General features: G+C 42.2%; 1 protein-coding gene across 2 annotated transcripts; it reads left to right on the top strand.

The window, feature by feature from the left end:
* The first annotated feature begins 1,727 nt into the window (after window positions 1–1,727).
* adra1ab (adrenoceptor alpha 1Ab) lies at window positions 1,728–15,935 on the top strand. Of its 2 annotated transcripts, XM_031856076.1 has the most exons (3): window positions 1,728–1,850; window positions 6,113–7,263; window positions 12,086–15,935. In XM_031856076.1, exons 2-3 carry the CDS (start codon window positions 6,288–6,290, stop codon window positions 12,550–12,552), a joined length of 1,443 nt encoding a protein of 480 aa, XP_031711936.1. In that variant the 5' UTR covers window positions 1,728–1,850; window positions 6,113–6,287; the 3' UTR covers window positions 12,553–15,935. The 2 variants fall into 2 exon arrangements, with proteins under 2 accessions (XP_031711936.1, XP_031711937.1); XM_031856077.1 differs by lacking the exon at window positions 1,728–1,850 and having other exon boundaries at window positions 6,075–7,263.
* The last annotated feature ends 6,574 nt before the right edge of the window (window positions 15,936–22,509 follow it).

Genomic DNA, 22,509 nt, shown 5'->3' with positions numbered 1-22,509 from the left:
TATACTCTGGGACAAGGAGCAAGCCAGTCCAAGAACAATATAACGTCAGCCCCGACAGAACAGTGAAAGTTGCAATATAAACCCATACACTAGAACGATCCATACGCTAGATCAATACATCCAGCGGCAGCAGACTTATGAGACAGCTCGGCCATGTGAAGATGAATGTATCTTCCTGACACGCCAGACAGAAGTGAAGAAAAGAGTCTAAAAGTGAACACTGCTGCCGGAGCCCTTGGAGGCATCTGAGACACCTGTGGTCAGGTCACGGAGCCGTCACAGGAGCCATAAATAACTCAAGCAGAAACAATAACCCGAGAGAAGAAAAAGCCAATTAGTCATCCTCTGGGTATTAGTGACGTACTGGACCCCTCCCAATCAGAGTCTACGCCAATACACCTGGTATTTCTCTGCAAAATAACGCCAGGCACCACCAGGACCGAGCCGTTTCCTTCAGCCGCCATGGATCAGCACACATCCGAAATGATCGGACTCACTAAAAGTCCTGCAAACAGTGTGCTTCCTACTCTGTGGCAAGAGCTGCTCTTATTCCCTTTCCTGTCTTAACAACACCATATCTCTGTGCACAAGTGTAAGAACCTGACTGGCCTGCGCAGAGCACTGAACTCAACCTCATCCAACACCTTCGGAATGAACTGGAACTCCCGACTGTTAGACACCCAATTTCAGTATCGATCTCGCCATTGCTCTTGAAGCTGAACGGTAGCGTATCCCTGCAGCCAGGTCGCAAAATCTGGTGGAGGGTCATAAAACATTATGATTCCTCCTCAGTGGACTACAAATATATACAGTGAACAATGATAGATTTACGGAAATGCAGCCATTAGTCTTTGATTCAACAAGTCCTCCAAACAAAACAACAACAAAAAACAATGTCATCATTGCCTTCCAAAAAAGGAATTGTCTTGTGGGGAAGATGTCACGCTAGACGGTAAGTCAGGGGTCACAAGTTCAAATTGTAGTAATTTGATGATAATTATATACATTTTATCAACTAACAATGTTGGTTTGACTTCCCTGTTCTGTCTGTTGCACTCAAGTCCCAAGCCCATCTGAAATATTAAAAAATGTCACAGTCTCATTTTAGAAAAATAACTAAATAATTTCATAGAAACAGGTGGGCGCTGTAAAAACACCAGCAGAAAATAGTCATAGTAGTATTTGTTGGGGACTATTTTCAGCAGCGGCTTAATACATATTTTTTTGTCCAGGTGAGCATTTGTGATCAACTCAAAAAAAAAAAACGTGTTGTGTGACTTACTGATGTGTTTTGACCGCAATGGAAGAACACTATAGAGACGACAGTACTCTAAGCTGTGTGTGATGAATACCTTGTTTGCCAAGTCCACTATAACTTCCAAGTGCATATTTGTACCTTAAGATAAGTGTTATTTATCCACCTTTCGTATGAACTTAAAAAAACGTCCGTTTCACGTTATTATAAACATCTACAAACACAAAATAAGTTTCTTGAGTTGTTGATTATTAACGTACAGTAAGTGCGTGATAACGTCTTTGTGGGTTGTCTCGCCCACAGTTAATAAATAAACGAGCAGGGTGCGTGGACACTCGCTAATTTAAAAAAAAAGGTATGAGCCGCGCGGGCAGGGGGGCGGGGCCTGGGAGGATCAGGTGGGGTGGGTCCACTGTGACTTTCTCTCCCAGTAGAGGAGGCAGCGGAGACGGGCACTCCTTGCTCTCCGTGCTGGCGGACAGAAGAACACACGACTGCCTCTCAGAGAAAATTAGCTTTAAAAAGAACTGTTTTCCTTTTCTTTTCTCTTTCTTTTTAACTCTGTGCAGTGAGATGTGTGCGCGCTCCGAAAGAGGTAAGTTTTTTTCTTCTTCTCCCTCCATCCCTCAGCTCACTTCACAGGCTGATTGACTTCCAATTTCCATAATGGATCGTTATGATTATTTGTGATTTTTTTCTATTCAGCTGGAGGATGTGATGATTGTTTCTTTTCATTGGCCACTGATGAGCACATTGGGAAAATTGCTTTTTTTCCCTCCGTCATTTGATTAAGCTGATTCATGCAGTCTGATGTTCAGTAATTGTTTATTCCTTGCATAGCTCAAAAGTATTCGCAGGTGATAAAAGTACAAAGCAAACATGTTTCATATTTATAATGAACAACAACACTTTCCCTTTGCAGCCTCATTTAGATTTACTGCCAGAACATTTTTCTCTCAACAGGTAGGCCATCTCAATGTAAAAACACAGAAGTGGTAATGAGCTGTAAATAAAGATCCTCTGTAAAAGAAATCGAGGAGTGATTAAAGCTGCAAAGGCTCATGGTTTGAGGCTGAGGGAAATTAAATATCATCAGCCTCTGGGATAGAGCTGCCTCAGATGGATGAAAGCACACTTAACTTTCCTTTCTGAAGGGCAGTGTGCAGCTAGTGTTCAAGGGTGATAAGATGCAATGATCCCCCCCACCCCCCCACCTTTTTCCTGGAGTAGCTTTTCAGAAATGGACTTCAAGTGTACAGTAATTTATCATGGTAGTGCACTGCTCCAGAGGACTGACACAAACTGTTATATAACAGTTGGTAAAAAAATCAAATGATATTTGAACTCTACAGTGGCCTGAGCTGCCAGCAGAATACATTACCATGTGAAGGAGATCCATGTGTGTACTTAAAAAGAATGCTGGATTTCATTTGTTTTGATGTGACCTAAAGGACGGTTACGCCAGTCGACATTTAAAATCCGAGCATTCGTCCAAGCGGTGGTGTTGTTGGAGAAATGTTCCAATACAAATTGTGATTTCAGCAACTAACATTCTCTGCTTTCCGCCTTCCTATTTGCTGTGTTTTCTGCTTTACATCAGTGTGAATTGATCTTTGTCGGTGGGTTTGAAATCATTGGGACAAAGCAAGCAATTTGAAGAGGTCTATGCGGTCCCTACACTTGATTGGCATTTTTCCACTATTCTCTGTCATTTGTCGACCAATCCTCACATTTCACAGGCAGTCGATAAAAAAAATCAGTAATGAAAATAATTTCCCGCCCTAGAACCCGTGGGCAGCAATAAATCAGACGTGCCGCAGGTTAAACAAAGTGCTGCAGCTGTAATCTTTTCTTCTACAACCTCGACAATGAGTGTCTCGCTAAATACAATAAATGTAGAGGGATTTGTGGAACACAATGCAACACAGTTTATGTTTCAGAAAAGCAAACACACAGAGTAAATGTTGTCAGGAATACTCATGCTGATATTGTGCACGTACAATTGTGACAGTACGGCTATGAGCTGCTGCTCTGATTGAATATGCCCGTGGTCAGGCTGCATTAAGCCATCTAATATGCTCACTAATATTCTGTCTCCTAAAAACAGAACCTTAATTATCATTTCTAATATGAGATTTAATTGGCTGCCTTGCTTAAATGTTGCAATGGCCGCTCACACTGAGGAGGCTGACGGGAAAGTTTCTTCAAGGGCAAAGCGACATCTTTCCATGAACTCCACTGATGCAATAAAATGAGCAGTGGACCTTCAGATTTTAGATGTAAATTGGATAGTAATGATGTCCACTGATGGCTTTTAATCAAATATTACCTGCAGGGAATGAGAGATGTGTGCAGCCTCACTGCTGGGATGAGATGCTCCTAAGGACGCAACTAGTGATGTTTGTCTATTCATCTCTGCAATCTTTTATTTAATTTTTTTCTTCCAAATTGAGTAAACAAGCCAATCACAACTTCTTCAGAGGCTGAGGTGATGTCTTTAACTTGTTCTTTTTCTGGCTTTTTAAGTAGCTGGAATTTGCAAATATTTGGTATTTTTGCCTGATAAATGAAAATGAATCAATTGTGAATGCTCTGAGGTTAATCAGACATCTTGACATTTGAGGATGATGTCTTTCCTATAGGGCACATGTCAACGCATCAATAGGATTTGTGAGGTTTTCATTGATTCTTAAATTGACTTGCTCTCTGTTTGTTGCTCAGCTCCCTCACGTAACATGTATCGCAGGGCTTTTGTTCTGATATTTTTGCTTCCATTTCCTATCTGGAGAACTGCACAGGTTTTACAGCAGAGGAATGAGTCCTAAAAACAGGAAATGAGTCAGCATGTTTGCACTTCCGGTTCCCTCGTCTTGAAGTCAATGGGTTTTTAAATTGGGTTTTTACACATGATGATTAAATACAACGTGTCAGCCAAGCAGCTTCAGGACTTCAACATGACACGTCCCAGATGTTTTTAAATTCAGGAAAGACTTATGTGCCGGAATAAAGTCATTTTTACCGTCACTGAATTGTTTCTACTGTATCGCCTCGGGGACAATGTAACTCTATTTCCCGCCTGACACTTGTCACAGCAATTGTAGTCCTCAAACACAGGTGGGCTGAGGAAATAGGCTTTTTAGATGCGGTTAATCTCTTTTGAGCAGGCTCTTCACCGCATTGAGAAATCTCATTACGAGCTAAAAAAGCCATTCCAAGTATCACTGCATTCAGCCAGTCCCCTGCTGAAACAATCCGAGACATTCATTCGCCACCTATTTCATTTTCAAATTCCCCCTCCGGCTACTGACGTGGAAATCCCGTTATCGGGTCTTTATTTGGGCAGATTTTGTTCTGCCTCGTGGTGACATGCGCAGCGAGCGAAAGCCTTTGATCCAGCACGAACACACTACGAGCATGACTCCGCTCTCCAAAGGCTTTATCTCCTACTGCTTTTGCATTCTTTTTTTTCTTCTTTTCTTCCCTCGCCGCCGTTTATCTCATTCAGTGACATACCAGATCTCCAACACGTACACCGAGAGTGCTGCTGAGTGGGACTATCAGCGGGCCGAAGCCTTTGCCTCGGTAATATAGTTCTCTCCTCAAGGTTCAATTCCTGGCCTGTCATCCACCGTTTGAGTTAGAGCGCAGCTTGCAGACACAAGACCTTCAAGGAACCCATCACAGGCTCCTGCTGAATTATCTCTGCCTTGATTTATCTTTGTATTCCCTGCATGGCTGGCTGGTTTTCTCATAATGCCACAGATGATTTTCTTTTTGCCCCCGAGGATCATTATTGCCGCCGTGGTGTCCTCGTTTTTACCCCTGTTGCTTTTGATTATGTCCTGTCCATTGTTTTTCTTTTCCATTATAACACCCACCACCCCGACTGCTCACAACCTCTGTTGCCTCCTCCCAGTAAATATATATTTTTGCTTTAAAATTGATCTGTCCGGTTAAATAAATGTTTAACAAGACTCAGGTATGAGTAATGGGGTGTTTTATGGTGTGAGTGCTTGCAGAGGTGAAAAGACAAGTTGGCATTTTTTTGATGAATAAGGAAATTGCCAATGTCATTTAGTTCATTCAAGCATAACCTCCATTTTTGCTAATGCAGCATTGTAGGGGGCAGAATAATTTGTGAATAGAAAGACTGAATCTTGTAAAAAGAGACTATTAAGTGATATTCTACCCCTTAATCATAAACTGTGAGCTGTATGATTACTTTTTTTTTCAATTTCATTTTTAAGCCTTCTATTTTATGTGGGAAGTGTTGATTAGTTCCCACGCTGTTAAAGGAACAGCACTTAAAGGAGCAGTGTGTAGGACTTAGCGGCATCTAGTGGATAGGCTGCAGATTGCAACCAAATGAAAACACCTCCGCTCACCCCTCCCTTGGCTGCCTTTAACGTAGAAACTCTCTCTAAAACCAGTGTTTGGTTTGTCCATTCTGGGCTACTGTAGAAACACGGGCGGTGCAACATGGCGGACTCAGTGAAGACGACCTGCTCACTATGTAGATATCAAGGGGTCAATCTAAGGTAGCGAAAACACAACGGTTTATAGTTTCAGGTGATTATACACAAATGAAAACATAGTTATGTATATTATATTCCATTTCTGTTAATAGAGCCCCCTAAATCCTACACACTGGACCTTTGAGCCATTTTTTATAAAACCCTTTGAATGTGTTGAATCCCTTTTCTTGTTTTAAAAGGTTTCCTGCATTAAAGCCTTTCAGCATGACAGAACCTGTTGTTCTAAATCCACCAGTGACCACCTAAAACATGAATATTTGTCATTTCTGTCAAGCTATTGTGGACTAAATACAACGAAACCGTGGCATTGTTTCTCTTTCAGAATATGACATCGTGCCAAGGAACCCTGCCAGAGACCACGTGATCGATGGCGTGTTGGCAACAGTCGCTGCATCTCCAAATGAACTGGCGGAGCAGTTTGTGCAGCAACAAAAGCTTTTATCCGCTGCATTAGGAGGAGCAGAACAAGGCAGCTGTAATTGAGTAACAGATGTGGCATGAATGGTATCAATCTGCAAGACACTTGCACAACTCAATGCAATCAACAGATAGCAATGGCTGCTGTTGAGAACACCAGTGTTTTCCCCGCGGCAGGTCGCTGTACCAACTGCAGCTCCTCTGCCCACCCAGGGATGGATGTAGCCAAGGCGGTGGTTTTGGGGGTGGTGCTGGTGGTGTTTGTTGTGTTCGGGGTCCTTGGCAACATCCTGGTCATCCTGTCAGTGTTGCTCCATCACCACTGGCGCTCCGTGACTCATTACTTCATTGCCAACCTGGCTGCGGCGGACCTGCTGCTCAGCTCCGCCGTCCTGCCCTTCTCCGCCACCTCGGAAGCTCTCGGCAGATGGGTGTTTGGCCGGTCCTTCTGCAGCGTCTGGGCCGCTCTGGACGTCCTATGCTGCACTGCCTCCATCCTCAGCCTGTGTGTGATCTCCATCGACCGCTACCTGGCTGTCAGCTACCCTCTGCGCTACCCTGCCATGGCGACGGGGCGGCGAGGCCTGACCGCGGTGGTGGCGCTCTGGGTACTCTCGGCAGCCATATCCGTAGGCCCCCTGTTTGGCTGGAGGGAGCCCGACCCAGAAGACGAGACGTTGTGCAGCATCACGGAGGAGCCCGGCTACGCTTTGTTCTCAGCACTGGGGTCCTTCTACATACCTCTGGCCATCATCCTGGCCATGTACTGCCGCGTGTATACTGTGGCGAAGAGAGAGACGAAGACGCTCAGGAAGAGCAGTGAGGGAAAAGGCGTTGAGACTGAGGGGGTGATGCTGAGGGTACACAGAGGGAACGCTGCTCCGACAGGGAAGCCCGAGGGGGGCGACGAGGGGGCCGCGACACATAAACGCACCACCTTTTCGCTGCCGAGGCTGCTGAAGTTTTCAAGAGAAGAGAAGGCAGCCAAGACTCTTGGCATTGTTGTCGGGTGCTTCATTCTGTGCTGGCTCCCATTTTTCCTGGTGTTACCCATCGGTAGGTACCTCCTAAACGTCTGCCTGAATCCTGTTGTGTGCCTTTTCATTTGTTTTTATTACATTCACAAAGCAAAGGGTCTGTATATCTAAAATAAATCCTTCAAGAACCCAGAAGGTCATTTAACCACACTCACTGCCGGTTTGAACGCTTTACTGGAATCCTCAAAGACTCTTCAGTCCATCTTTACCAAAGCAATGTTTTCTTTGCGGGACAATAAAAAAAAAAAATGTTGTAAGAACTTGTCACCTGAATTACGAATCAAGCAACAACTCTACAATCTCTACTGACTCCTGGAGGAAATATCTGGCTCTTTAGCTGCTAAATGCTCCACTCTGTTCAACAAAAATCTCTGTCTGCTGTTTGGGGCTCAGCAGGTAGTGTACAGTGGGCTTTTAGAGCTGCCTGTTGCTGCTGAATGCGACACTATGAGAAAAGTGAGAGTGGAAACATTCAACAGTAGGTTCATCACTACAAGCGATTGCAAAGTATCCATTACAGCCAGTTTAATAAAATTATACTTTTATTTTTAAATATTTACTTTTGTAGAACACATCAACAAACATCAACACTGCAATTATTTTATGTTTATATACACAACAAAAATGTTTTTGTTTTTTTTAGCTGACCTCCAGCTGTTTAGATTCTGCAGTGATGTAGAAGAGTACTTGAGGGTGTGTCAGTACACCATGACATCACTGATGGGTGGAGCTACAGTTGCAACCAACTTGAAACTATACCAGAAAAGGACTGTTATAAACTGCTTTTCTTTTCGATAAATGTACCTATGATAAAACATCTTGTGAGTTGCAATTTAGGATAAACAATTTTTTATATGGTGCAGTGTCTGTAATACAATATAATAAGAGTCTTTGAGGATTTTGGAAATACTTCCAAAAAACAGTTTCAAGTCAAACAAACTACTGGGCTTTTGAAAGACTGTCATAGATTTACAGTATCTTTCAGAAAAACAAGTCTTTACGTTGGCTCTGTGACTTGAATGCAATGCAATAAGGAGAGGCACGAAATGGGGTGTAACTCCAGCGAAAAATGACAAAAAAGGAACTTTAAATGATGGATCTGCTGTATTATCTGAATCTAAAAAAAGGAATTTAAATGATTTAGAAATGAATTACTGTCATAATGAGAACTCAAATGATTCATTCGATTAATTTTCTTGAAGAGGCCTGCTTTATTCTGAAAAATTATTAAAATGTTAATAAAAAAAATGATGCAGTCATGCAAAGGCAAGACTGAATAGAAATTAACTAATTAAGGATTAGTCTGCTGTCGATGTCAAACATTACTGTAGATATGAGCTATCAGGAGCTCAGGAAAAGGTAAATGTCCACTTCTAGCAACTCATAATGCAATCATTTAAAAGTGATAAAACCCCATGACGTATATACGTATATAAAACACATTGTGTAAGAAAGCCATGAGCGCATAGCGAAATAACAGTTTTGTGCATTATGTAACAAGTTACTACATTATGAGTTGCTACATCCACTGAGCCAGATATTCTCGACTTCATATTCAATTAATTACACCTACATTTTTGTCAGACTCTGTCAAAGAAGGAGATAACAGCGATGTTATCGCAGGCGTAAGAGAGGACAGAGCCCAACCATTGTGAAGCCTAATCTAAAATCTTAATTGCCTCTGAAATAACGCTCATGACTGAGATAAGTGATTGTCAGTGTGGTCCGGTGTGTATTTAAGGGTGATAGTCTGTCAGCAGTTACCTCCCAGGTCACAGATTATTTCTGAAAAGTGTATTTTGTTACACAGCTGTAATCTTATTGAAAGGAAGGTACAATCTATTATACCGGATGGAGGTGGACGTGGATGAAACAAATCCTCTGGACAAATAATATGTTTTATCTTTTACGCTCTCTTTTTTTTTTGCCAGTGTGTCTATTCACAACCAGCCACATTAAAGGACCCAATTTGTAAACAGTGTAAACAAAAGGGTCGCTCTACCAAAAAGCGGGAACTGCTGTCTGTCCTGAATTGATAACCAGGTCTTTTGACACAGGGATTAAGACTACACAATAACCAAGTTATTAAGGTTTGACTTTAGTTTAACTTTCATGGTTATGTCATTATTCTTGAAACATTTCGCTAAAAGGGCTTTTTGTCAGAAGACGTTTTGACATGTCACACAGTAGGAGAAACACAGGTGTAAATACTATATTTATACTGTCAATATCTCTACATTCCACCCTAATTTACATTAGTGATATAACTAAACACAGGAGAGATCAGGTCTACTCAAACTACATGTGGAAATGCCTACAATGTATTTCAACAACACAAAGAGTCTACTAGCGGCCCTGTGAGGCTGCACTTGTGCATAGTGGTGTTTTGAGCTAAATGCTATTGCTGACGTGCTCACAATGACAATGTTAAGACCACAAATGTCCAACTCCTGGTGGTGCAACGGGGAAAGTCTAGGGATCAAAGTCATTTGGATTCATCATCTAGAAATTATTTATGCATGTACAAAGTTCTTTGTCAATTCATCCAGTAGATGTTAAGACATTTCAATCAAAAATTGTTGCGACAGTGTAAATTAGACTTACTGGAAATTGTAGTCCGTCACACTTTTCTTCTTTTTTTTTTGTCAAGATTTATTCAGTGGAATTTTTGTAGAATTTTAGTCAATGCTATAGTCATATCATTCTCAGAAAGATTTATGGTACTGTAATGGATTTTGCTGAGGATATTTCACTTAGCTGTAAAAATTCCAATGAGAAGTAAGCACACCTTGAACTGTGTGTCAAGGCATCTAGGCTGAGAATGTATCACTGATTTACGAGTAATTCTTTCATGTCATATATCATTGATTATCAGGCAATGAAATACCCAGCAAAGACACTTTTTATATATTACTGAGGAATCTGCATCATGTTTCACTCAATAGAACTCTGATTTAATACATCAGTTATGAAGATGTGTAGACTGCGGTATCATTAAGGCAGACGAGCATTATCATTGTCCTATATTGTTATGAATGTGTAGCTGCTCTTGTGTCTAGAGGAAAGGTCAGGGGATCACCTAAGTCCGGATTCCACCTTAAGGAAACCATGAATATCTGATTTCATTGCAATCTATCTAATAGTTGTTGAGCTATTTCAGTCTGGACCAAAGTGGTGGACTAACCAGCTGACCATGTATGTGACTGACAGAACAACATTGCCATCCATAGAGCCGTGCCGCTATCACGGCTAAAAATACAGACGGAGCCTTTTTTTATGATGTAGCTCTGACAGCAACCTCCCCTGTGGGTTACTATTGTAGCTATTGTGATGCAATAGCTGTTGAGGCCTGAATCATTGGTATAATGACGCTTGATGATACGTTTTCCTCTATGAACACAACACCAAGCAGGACCTGCCTCTTTCCCCGCTGTCCCTCGACTCTACTGCTGCTCGCTTTTTCTCAGAAGGGACATCAAGAAATTCAATTACAAGCGGCCAAAGAGAGCAAATAAAACACAACGCTGAAGCAGAATAGGCTTCGACTGTGAGATGAAATGGAATGAACCAAACTATTGCTCCCTCATATGAAAGCTATTACAGATAGCAAGCGTGAGGCTTAATGGGCTGTAATGCCTGGAGGCATCCTCAGTCACCCTGTAGTCTCCCAAGGCAGCCAGTCATCGGAGAATAGCTACGCATTTCAATTGAGACAGACCTTCACGGCTCACAGCGCAGCGCTCTGAGGCACTGATAGTCTGAGATTCCCAGAGAGAGGTGTTTGAAAAACTACAGAATTTCTCACTTTGTGTTTTTCCTGAGTACTTCAGATGGAGAGCCTGTTTTGAGCTGCAGCACATGGTGGTCGCCGCAACCACGCCGGCCAATCACTTGCACAGTATGCTTACAGAGCTCATAAAAGGAGGGGACTGCTGCTCATCAATGACACCATGTAAAGCCGCTGTGAAGCGTTGCGTTTGTGAAAAATTGGTCTTGCACATTGGTTAATGGAAATTATCCCAAAGGGGTCGGATGGAGTTGAGTTCAGGGCTCAATTAAGTTCTTCCTCAACAAACTAGGAATACCACTTCTTTATGCACCTGGCTTTGTGCACGGTGGGTTTAAACAGGAAGGAGGCCAAACCCAAACTGGTGCCACAAAGTTGAAGACACACTAGTCTCGCATAGCCAGACCTATCTCCACAGAGCTATGTGTCAAAAGGTCCCAACTCAGTGGTCAACTTACAATTCATCTTTACAAATTTCCTAATACTCACATACGGTTTTAGATTTTCTCCAGTTAAAAATCCTTTTGTTAGTATTGTCACAACACAGGAAATGCAGTATTGGACCCAAATGCAGACAAAGCAGGTGAGTTCAGGGATTTAATGCTGATGGAAGGTATATATCTAGACTTACAGACAGGCGGTGTACGGGTTCCAGGTTCAGGGTCTGGATCAGGTTACAGAAGCTCGGAAGAAAAAACATTACAACCTTGAAGAAGTGGCTTGTAATGAATGGAACTGGGACCGGTACATGAACTGAGAGGCTGATGAGTAAATGAGATGCAGGTCAGGGGGTGAGTGGGGAAGGCCTAGTAATTGCAGATCAGATGAGGAATGTGGGAACAGGTGTGTAGATGGGCGGGGCAGGTGATGGGGAAAGGAGGGAAAGTGAGAGGGAATCTGGTGGACAGATGGAAACTGGCAATGAAGGGGCCTGGGAAATAGGGAATGTGGCTGGAGAGGAGGGACAGAGAGACAAACTGAGACAATTAGTTTACTAAAATATTGTGTCTGTTTCCATTCATATTTTGATTTGTCGTCTGTGTGTGCTCTTTAGGATCGATCTTCCCGTCCTGTAAGCCTTCTGAAACCATCTTTAAGATAACCTTCTGGCTGGGATACCTCAACAGCTGCATCAACCCCATTATCTACCCATGCTTCAGCCGGGAGTTCAAAAAGGCCTTCCACAATGTGCTCCGTGGACGCTGCCTGAGAACTGGGGTGCTGGCTGCCAAACCACAAGGACACATCGCCACCCACTCCTCCAGTCCTGGTCGCACGTCCAATACCTCTGATGTCTCAGCCCAAAACCGCGTCACTGCTTCCTCGTGGGGTTGCTGCGGGCCGCTGTCGTCCTCCTCGTCATCGGTCTGTGGTCCGGATCAGGCTCAAATCCAGAGTAAGAGTCTGCTGAAGGCGTGGTGTCTCTCGGCAAGTGGAACATCAGTACCGGAGAACCCCTCCGGTCTCAGATCGGCCAAGGTCTTGCGCCTTTCTCTCGCCGTTACAGGAGAGGCTGTTTGATCGGCATCGACGGTGGAATTTTAAAGCATCCAGCCTTGTGCTTCGTGGAAACTCTTGCGTAACAACTTTTGCATGCATATATAAATCCCTCAAAGGCATCAGAGTGCAGCGCCAGCGGGCAGTGAGACTTGCCTCCAGAGCGGGCAGACGATTACTCTGTTGCCTACAGGCTTTATGCCAGTGTAAATGCCTGAAGTGTCAAAAAAATATGAGTTGGGAAAGTGAATGAGGAATATTTTACCTACACTCAACAGCCAGCACTCAGCTGCACTTGAATAGACACCGAGCACTACGTGTCAACGTGTTCAATAGGAGCTACTTAGTGATCAACAGGAAGAACACTGTGGAGTTTGAGCGCACGGCATGTGACTTTTGCAATATATTATAACCGCCTTTGGTTAAAAGGTGCATTAGGTGGAAGTATGGACACACGGATTGTAGGAATCTCTATCTACACTTGAAAGGGAATAAAACAGATAACAGAATCTCATTGAAATGGCATTGTAAAAGAACTCCAGAGATCTGATTTCTGAGATCTGACATTAGTGGTATTTCTGCAGATTGCACAAAAGCCCTGAAGGGCGAGATACTCTTAAATCCCGGAACAATTAGCACTCACTGACAGCTCTGAGAAAGTGGAATCTGGTATAAGAGTGGCTGTTTTACACGTGTGCGCAGGTATCTGATTTTAAAATAACTGTCACGGATTGTTTTTTAAAGAGAACAGTTAGAAATGGTTGGAGGGAAGAGATATCAGTTGTTATGTGGCTGTGGGATAAATAACAATATAGTGCAGTCTCAAACAAACAAAACCCCTCTGAAGCTTTCAATGGACAGGTTTTTGTTTTTGTTGAGGCTGCATCAAAGACGTGTTGAATCGACTTAATATTTGACATGGTAGCTTGTGGTGCTGTTGAATAAATGAACAGGTGTCAGATGGTTTTCTCTATTTTTGAATACTGCTGTCCTGTCGGTGCATTTCTCTGGAGTTGTATTTTCCCCGTGCAAACACGGGAAAGTACTGTATCATTTTCTGGTGTTTAAAACTGGTTCATGAGTAATTCAGTAGTTAAACTTTAAACTAAATGATATTCACTGTACTGCGATGAAACACATACGTACTATCGTTTCAACTTTTTCAGTAACCACTGTGTTGCATTACAGCACAGCACAAGCCTGTTCTCTCCTTTCTTTGGACTGGAAATCAAGCTATCAGCACATTACAACATCCGGTGAATCCGTGTTGATGATTATCTAGCATTAGCAATGTGCTTTCCTGCGCGGTGACAAGAGTGTGTAGATGAAGCACTCGCTTTTTTTGATTTTACTCATTTAGCGGCTGCCTAGTTAGCTTGCTAACGTTAGCCTGCTAATTCCACCATGTTTTAATGCTAAATTGGTAACAGAAAATAAACAGAACAGCGAGTTGGTGGTTCCCTGCTACCCGCCACTAGGGGACTACAGCTGGCACTCGCTCTCCTGCCGGCAAAGTAGGCTTCCAGCAGCGGGTGTAATTCAGTAAATCCATCAAATTCAGTGCCTGTTTGTTGACGCTGCGTCGAGGCTTTCGTCATAAAGAAGTGGGTCTTAGCCCCTTGCCAAAATGATGCAGTGGGTGGACTTAGGCTCAAACCTAAAAGAGGCCAAAAACCACTGAGGCGTTGCAGAGTTGGTGGGTTCATCATACGAGTGACCCCTTCCACATTATACATTCTGAATTATTGTCGATTTATAAAATGTTGATAAATGGATCTTTAAATCTTGCTTGTACGCTCGTATCCGAGGCCAGCAATAAATTTGCACCTGTGGCCTTGTGATGGAAGGACATTGCTGCGAGGTTGTTGGCATTCGGTTCACATCATGAAAGGGTAGGTTAATTAATTTGAATAAACCAAATCACTGCTGCAATAGAGGCTATAAAAATAAATCACGACAACCTTTAATAAAAGGGTGTATGAGTATCATGACACAGGAAGCCCTTCATCAACAATGAAGACTCCCAATGAATTTAAATCTCTCTGAGAGACCATTATTGCGAGGCGATTGTATAGGATTGCATCATACTTTGTGCATGTCTCTGGTGTTTCAGCCCACCTTGTCTTTGTTGGAATTTCATCAATTAACAAAAAAAAGCCCACTATATCACACAGATTCATAAACAAACATTGTGTGGTCCAGTGTCCAGACAACGTGAGCGTTTCATGAAGAAACATGTCATGAAAATTGATTAATAGCTTTAAAAAGAAACATATTCAGGTTGTCTGATCTGCTTTAAGAAGTTGTCACACATTTTGTTCTTCGCTATAAATCCTTTGCCTCCTCCCATTACAGAGCTGTTGTTCTCTGCTGTGCTTTGATTAAAGGCATTTCTTTTGTACCCTCCAGATATCATATCAGTGATGAAAGCCTGAGAATGCTTATCTGGGAAATGCAGGGTGTTGAAAAGGGTTTCTATAAGATGGATGATTTTGTCATTTCACAATCACCTGAGGTAAGGTCGGAAGAAGAGTAACCTTCATTCTGCATTGTTGTAACATTATGGCATTGTGCAACCGTTCAGGAGGATACCGCCTCTGTTTAAACTCTTGTAAACTCCCACACTTTACATGACTGTAACTGTCTCGGACAACTAATAAACATGCAGCTCTCATTTTCTGACATTATGCGGCCAGGGACTCAATGTTACACTGCATTAAGCGACAAGTACAGCAGAAAGAGATGCTTTGACTTTTCATTAGAAAGGCCTGGCTGAATAAATATATTAGTAAATACAATGACATTTCACGCTTGGAATTATAACGCATTTTTTATACATTACTTAAAATCCGTTTCAGTCTGAAAGTATAAACATGGAAAATGAATTTTCCTCATGTTTGAATGTCAAAGCAACATAACACAATTCATCCTCGCCTTTTTTTTCTGTTTGGCTGAAATTCACAGCATTGCACAGCAGACGCTGCCTTCAAAGAGAAAAGCTTAGAAAAAATAATGATGCATGAGGGGATGACAGTACTACAGGGACACTAGTAGATGGAGATTCATCAAGAACCATCTACCCCTCTTGTGAGAACAGTGACATTGTGAGGACTCATCTTATTCAGGGGGACAAATTGGGAACAATCGCACATCCCCATAATGTAAATCGTTTTAGAGAGTGAAGACATGGTTAACGGTTAGGGTCCAGCTAAATTTAGGGTAAGATTAGACTGTGGGTGAGGATTAGGCTGGTAGTGGCTAGACATTTAAGGTAATTCCATGAAGTTAATGTAAGGCCCGATCCCAATGTCCCCCCCCTAAGGCCTTAAACCCTGAACCCTCAGGGACTTACTGACTTCACATCAAAAAATATAATGTACAATTGTGGGTACATTTTTTTTTTTTTAACGCCTGATTTGAACATCTTCCAGGCTCTTTCCTCACAAGGTGAGAGGTCATTTTAATTAATCTATTTACTCGTTTTTGTCAGAACAGCTTCAGTGACAAAATGAAATGTTTGATAAATAAATCTGTGTAATATAATCTCTGCTTCCATTCCTCTGATTTCATGTGTTTTGATGTTCCATCTTTAACCCTTAATGTTTCTGAGTAAATGTAATTTGCCAGGCTGAACACCCATGTGCCGTCCTCTTTGTTTACCTTTGTTACGAACTATGGGTAATTCCCTTTGGCAAAGTCTGCAAAACCGCAGACTTACGGAAAGTGTTCAGAAAGGGGTCAAAATATCTGAAAATAGCTGTCCCACTGTCCCCCAGGACAGTGGGACAGCCCCTAAACCCTCACGGAACCTTACAGGAGCGCGCCTCAAAGTCCGTTAGTGTGGTGATTGGGATTGGGCCTCAGTCAATGTAATGTCCCCAAAAGTCGTGAAAACACGAACGTATGTGTGTGTGTTTGTGTGACGAGCAGTCGAATGGTGTTGTTCCAGCTCAAATATCATTTATGGAAATAAATGCATCAGATTCCTACTAAACATGCATCTCTCGTGTTGCAGCAGCTGTCATATTAAGGTAAACGCTGTTGTGATGAATGGATCCAGGCTTCCATTACTGCAAAGACAAGCGTGTGCCGTTTAACCTAATCAGTCGCCTCAGCAACTGTTTCATTACAAATCGGCGATCATGATTAATAACGACGTTAAGCAGCGAGCGAAGCAGATGACAGGAATTGTAAGTACGTCAGGGAGCCAAAGGAGCATCATTATTTCCGATGAGGAAAGTATCGTTTGTGTTATGTCAAACAGGAAGACTTTCACGAAACTTCTTCTGACAGTCTTCTCTTCTCGAGTTCTTCCAAGTGAGTTGGAATTCTATTGACACTCTCAGAAGACATAATTTGTGTATGTGGGAAAGCTACGGGAAAGCAACTACACCAAATCCACCCACTGCTTAAGTGCTGCTTAATGAAACTCTCTCATATGCAAAATCTCCTCAGTTGTTACGTCACGATGTCTCTGCATTGATGTTGCTGCAAATGTGCTAAAAATGAGTATAGCCGGCTGGCAAATGCAGCTCCTGGCATTAAGTGTCGTGGTTAAAGTTGCCAAAAAAGTCCCCACTGTGTCCTTTCTGTTAATAATTATCTGTTTCATTTACGTTTAGATGACTCGATGTGACACAAGGGGTGACTGATTTATTGTCTGCCAGCAGAAATTACATTTTTTTTATTTTTATTTTGGGCTTCCTCATTTATCGGTTCCAAGTGCTTCTAACTTTTTGGGCAATGACCAAATGTTTTCTTCACTTTAACATTTACTCAGTAGGATAGATTGGAGAGCAGCCGCATTGAAAATTGTAATATGACAAAAATAAATGTGGGTTATAACTCTTAAGTTTCTTTTTTTTTGTCCCATACGCCACGTAATGCCCTTCAATCTCGGACATTTATTTTTAGCCATGGATACTCATGGCAGTAGCATTCATCATTATTATTTAATGACTCAAAGAACTGGACACTCAGTGATGAACCCATAGAACACAAGTCCGTCTGATTAGCTTTGAGGTGGTGACACAACGTCATAATCCTTAAAGTGGTGTTTCTTTAGTGAAGATTATCGTGCTGAACAAAACATCTACGTATCATAAAGTTGTGTTTGCCACAGAGTTTATTTTCTGCAATAGTCCAAAATCCAATGGAATTTATTTTTTTGTTGAGGAAACCTGTGCGATGCTAACTTCCAGTTTGGCCTACAAAAACACGTCATGCCTGCACCACTCCATTTGTGAACATACACTGACATTATGCAAAACAGTAACACCCAAACAGGTGTTTCCACTTATTTTCCCTGATAAGACTTGTGTGTAGGTCACAAACTTAACTAACAGAAGTCTAATCAGCCACAATTAGTAAACTAGAGATCATCTTGCGATGGGATCACACCAGCCGAAGGTCCTTGAAGATCCTAATGAGGACGATAAGTGCCAGGAGCATACAGAGACTGAACAGGGGAAACAAACAAGCTCTTTTGATCAATGTATTTCAGCATTGCAATGGAATGCAGTGATTTTATTGCAGAAGCTCTAGAAAATGGAACGGTTGCTTTCTCTCGTTTCCTTGTTACTATTGTCCCAGTTTATTTTTCTGTTGCAGTTAGGGAACCTATAAAAGAAGGAGAGGGCATTACATCTTCATGACAGCGTTCCAATCATGCCATTGGTGCCAGTTCTATTGATGTGAATGAGGCGGGCTTGGCGAGTCCCACTGTAACCCATCATAATCTGTGTTGTGTCACCTTTGAATGAAAAATGCTTCCACACAATAAAAAAAAAAATTTTAAAAAAAAAAAGAAAACGTTGCGTGATGCTATATTATTTGCTAGCATACACATAAGTCATGGCAGCGGCTGTAAAATTCACTATCACTCACAAACACTGCAGCCTCCTGTCTTTTTACACGTCAACAAGGATGATTTCTCCCCAACGTTAATGGTTTTATCTCAAAATGAATCTAGGATTTATGAACAGAGACATTGATAACATTAGCTTAACTGACAAAAAACAAAACAAGTACCGGTATAAAGGTCCAGATTTATGGGGACATAACGTTATAAAGTTTAGCGATTGGCGCCAGACAATAAAAGAGAGAGCTGGCTAACAATTGCCCACCGGATTATTATTAAATATCATTGTTGTTTAATGGTTGGAATGAATTTGAACAAAGGTGCTCTATTACAATCAAATGCATGTATATGTCACCGGCTTGCCACCAATGTGAGTCCCAGAATGACCCTTCTCTCACTCTATATATACCATGTTGCAGTGTATTTGAGTAAAATCAGCTGACAGGAAGTAAACAATGCAATGCTGTTGGAACGTTCCACACATGATCCAATTAGTTAGCCTCTTCCTAACAACTTCCAGTGCTGTCACTTGTAAATATTAAAGCTATTAAAGCAGCGTGGATTTGAAATAACTGATTTGAATGGCGACAACCGTGAATGTGAATGTGAATGAATAATTACAAAAGACTTTAATCCTCGGCGTGTGAGAGGGAGCAAATGCCATGCAAGATGTATTTACTGTAGTACTCATGTCACTGAACATTTGTCTTAACAGCCCTCAGCTGCCATCTGGCACATTGAGTTCTCTTTCCTTTGTTCATTCAAGTTGCTCTCGACTTCATCAAAACACCTTTTACACCTTTTACACCTCAGCAATCCAAATGGCGCCCGGATATCACGTTTTTTTGCCTCCAATTTTGCGGTTGTCAAATTCTAAATAGCACCATTTCACAGTAACTGAGCCGAGTGATTTAAGCGGTTTCGTAAGGTCTCGAGTTCCTTCAGCAGCAAACGTCCAATCAGAAATGCTTATGGAGGTAGATGTGATGCTGTGGGCTGAATCGTAGCCACAGTTTGACTCCGGGCAGCAAACGAGCACAAGCCATGTTTGGACTCATTTCTTAAAAAAAGGCAGACTGAGCTGAAAAGGTCAGCACACTGGTGCGGTCAGTGGTCCCGTCTCGTCTGATACGCACAGAATCAGGACAGCTTAAGTGTTGCAGTTAAATAAAACACAGAGCAAAACAGGGCAGGGTAGCAGGTTTGTGTATACAGCTCGCGTCAAACTCGGCAAAAGTACTTAATTGCAGATATTTTCATCCATCAGAAAACCGGGGGAGAAAGAAGAAATCAAATTGGCAAAATAACATGACCTTGCACACAGAGCGGTACCGAACAATTCACAGTGGAGGGCCCAGAAACGCCTAAGGTTAAGGTCAGCGTGGGAGGCTTGGACTGAATTGAAGAAACTTTCCTCAGCTTCGTGCGTTATCAGACGCGTATAGGATTTTAAAAGCCTCACCTTGACTTATGTTTACTAATTCAAACCAAATCAGATCCCTTGTTAATTTAGTAAACACTGTACAGCTTTCGTTTCGTTTGCCCCAAAGTCAAAGGGCAGTAACTTACTTTACAGTTTGTTTGTTTGTTTGTTTATATATTCATTTATTGAAGTGGCGTTTCATTAGTGAAGATTATCACGCTGAACAAAACATCATAAAGTTGTGTTTGCCACAGAGTTTATTTTCTGCAATGGTCCAAAATCCAATGGAACGAAAGCAGTGCATTCAGTGCATATTCTGGCTCATATATAATACATCTAATAATCTCATGGATGAGATTTTTAGGCTGATCTCTTTCTCTCCCTTGATGAGAACACAGGTGGACTGGAGTTTGGCCTTTAGGCGCTTTCCTTTTGAAATGCGAGCCATGGATTAAACCCAAAGAGAAAAATCCTTGCAGAAGGAAAAGTTGTACTTTTCATGTGACTCTCAAACATTCACATTCATTCGGTGTATAATTTGTCATCTTTTCTCCCATTTTTTTTTTCCCCCGCGTGCCTCTGAGGAAGGCACATGAAAGTGCCTCTGATGTCAAAGAACGCTTTTATGTAGGAAACGGTGTCAATTCATTACAGTGCAGGAAAATAACGGGTTTTCACTTCAGGGCTCTTGGGAACAGGCCTGGCTAGGTTGATAGGTGGGTTACCTTTTAACCATTCCACATTAACATTCCGGTTAATTTCGCATAAACTCAGCTGCACTAACAGGAGCAGCTGAAGCTGTGCCCATGTCACCATTTTACCACCGATATCATTTTTCATTCATGAGCTGAAGAAAGATAAAGGAAACCCCCAGAGGACAAGGGCCAGAGACAGCTGGGAGTGGTGAGTGAACAAGATGACAGCACTGCCACCTAGTGGAGAAACATGAAACGCTTTCTCCTGGTAGAGATCTGCTGCACACAGTATGTTTGTGACATAGTTCATGTGGCGTTACCACCCCTGCTGTGCTTGTTTGTTGAGGCAGGCACAGATCCACACACAGAATGATTCATCTTTTGTGACCTTGTTTGTTGTCCCGTCCAGCTGGAGACTATCCCAGCATGCACTGAGGCATGAAGGCAGGGAAGACCCTGGTCTATCACAGGACTAACACATTCTCACCTACATGCAATTTAGCCCTTCCAGGTCACTTTCAAAGGAAACACACGTGAACACGGGGAGAACACACCCAACCGTACACGAAAACCGTCTCCGGCGCTGTAGTGAAAGCTCTCTGTCGCCACTTTGAACCGTTTCATTCAGTTCGGAGCACAAATATAAAGGCCTTGGCATATTCGTTGGTGTGCTTGTTATAACTGGCCAGGTGCGTGTGGTGGTGGGAACGGAGGCAGGGTTAGAACGTCTCTCATGTGGCGTTTTTGGTTCCTCGCATGAACTATTTTTTGCCACTTTCAATGTGTTGCAGCCTCGTGCAGCATCAAGAATCCCTGCAGAGAGAGAGTACTCCCCGATATGAGCTGTTTTTGTTGTTACTTGCCCGCTTTGAGTCTATTTCTAACACAGGCTGCTGCTGTTGACCCAATATAATGTCCTCCCGCAGCTTAACAGAGCGGATTGTATCTTAAATAGAGGAGATAGTCAGCAATGTGTCACCATTAATGTAGCATGTTCAGCTCACATCATCAATATTGATTGCAGTAAAAATCAGCTCCCGTTTTCTTTCCCTCCTCTGGTTTCTGTGGTTGCCATGGTCACACAAAGGAGGATGCTTGCTGTCTGAAAACAAGTGTTAGTACTTCTGCTGTCACACACGGTCTGGACCACACGCACACCGTGTTCATGTGAAGCACACTAAGGCCTTGACCCTACATAAGCACCGTTCAGAAGGTTGGCAACCATCAGTGTGTTGTCAGTCACCAGAAAGTGGAGCTCCTCTTCTCTTCTACTGATTGAGGACTCAGCACACTCAGAACCAAACTCTACACCAGTCATTCCCAAACACTGGGTCGGGACCCACAGGTGGGTCGCAGGAGATTTTATTAGTCGCCGAATCAATTCACAGAATTTCTTTCTTTGTTATTAACTGCTTTGAGCCACACGAGGGAGCCTGAACGTCCGTATTGCTCCAATAATTGCAGCAATCATTGAATCTAACATGACATGAATGAGAGGTCTGTTAACTCCACCTACATGAAGCATCTATTTGGTCTCATTTATAAAGTATTTATCTCTTCTAAATGGCTGGTTAACCTATCCAAGTTAATATAAGGTGATGTGGAAATGGCAGTAAAGATGGTCGGGACCGTCCATTTATGCAAGTAAGTGGTCCAACTGTACCCTCCGGGGGCCAAAACAGGAAAACCAACAAAAATTCATCTTAAAAGTTACAAATGTAGGTATGTTCTTCCATGTTCTGTGTGCTTGTTTCCTTCGGTGTCTATAGTTCACGACTTCCACACAACTTCTATCTTAGAATGTCAGAAATAAAAGAAACAGATTGAATATCTTTTTTTTTCCTTTTTTTTTTTTTTTTTAAGTCCTTTTTTTTTTTTTTTTTTTTTTTTTTTTTAACATTACCATCCATGGGATTTGATTATTTTCTTTCATAATGAGCAAGCATCCCAGAAACCCCACAGCCACCAAGACATATACCATCACACAGTTTTCACTTGCACGG

Source organism: Anarrhichthys ocellatus, unplaced genomic scaffold (genome assembly GCF_004355925.1).
Source record: "Anarrhichthys ocellatus isolate YVR2014 unplaced genomic scaffold, GSC_Weel_1.0 scaffold16, whole genome shotgun sequence".
In the NCBI taxonomy this organism is placed as follows: Eukaryota; Metazoa; Chordata; class Actinopteri; order Perciformes; family Anarhichadidae; genus Anarrhichthys; species Anarrhichthys ocellatus.
The sequence above is the reverse complement of the archived record's forward strand: the minus strand, read 5'-3'. Positions and strand labels throughout refer to the sequence as shown.

Coding starts and splice junctions, on each gene's coding strand:
- adra1ab (XM_031856076.1), top strand. CDS start 6,288: ATGAATGGTATCAATCTGCAAGACACTTGCACAACTCAATGCAATCAA. Junction 7,264..12,085: donor TTTCCTGGTGTTACCCATCG/GTAGGTACCTCC, acceptor TGTGCTCTTTAG/GATCGATCTTCCCGTCCTGT.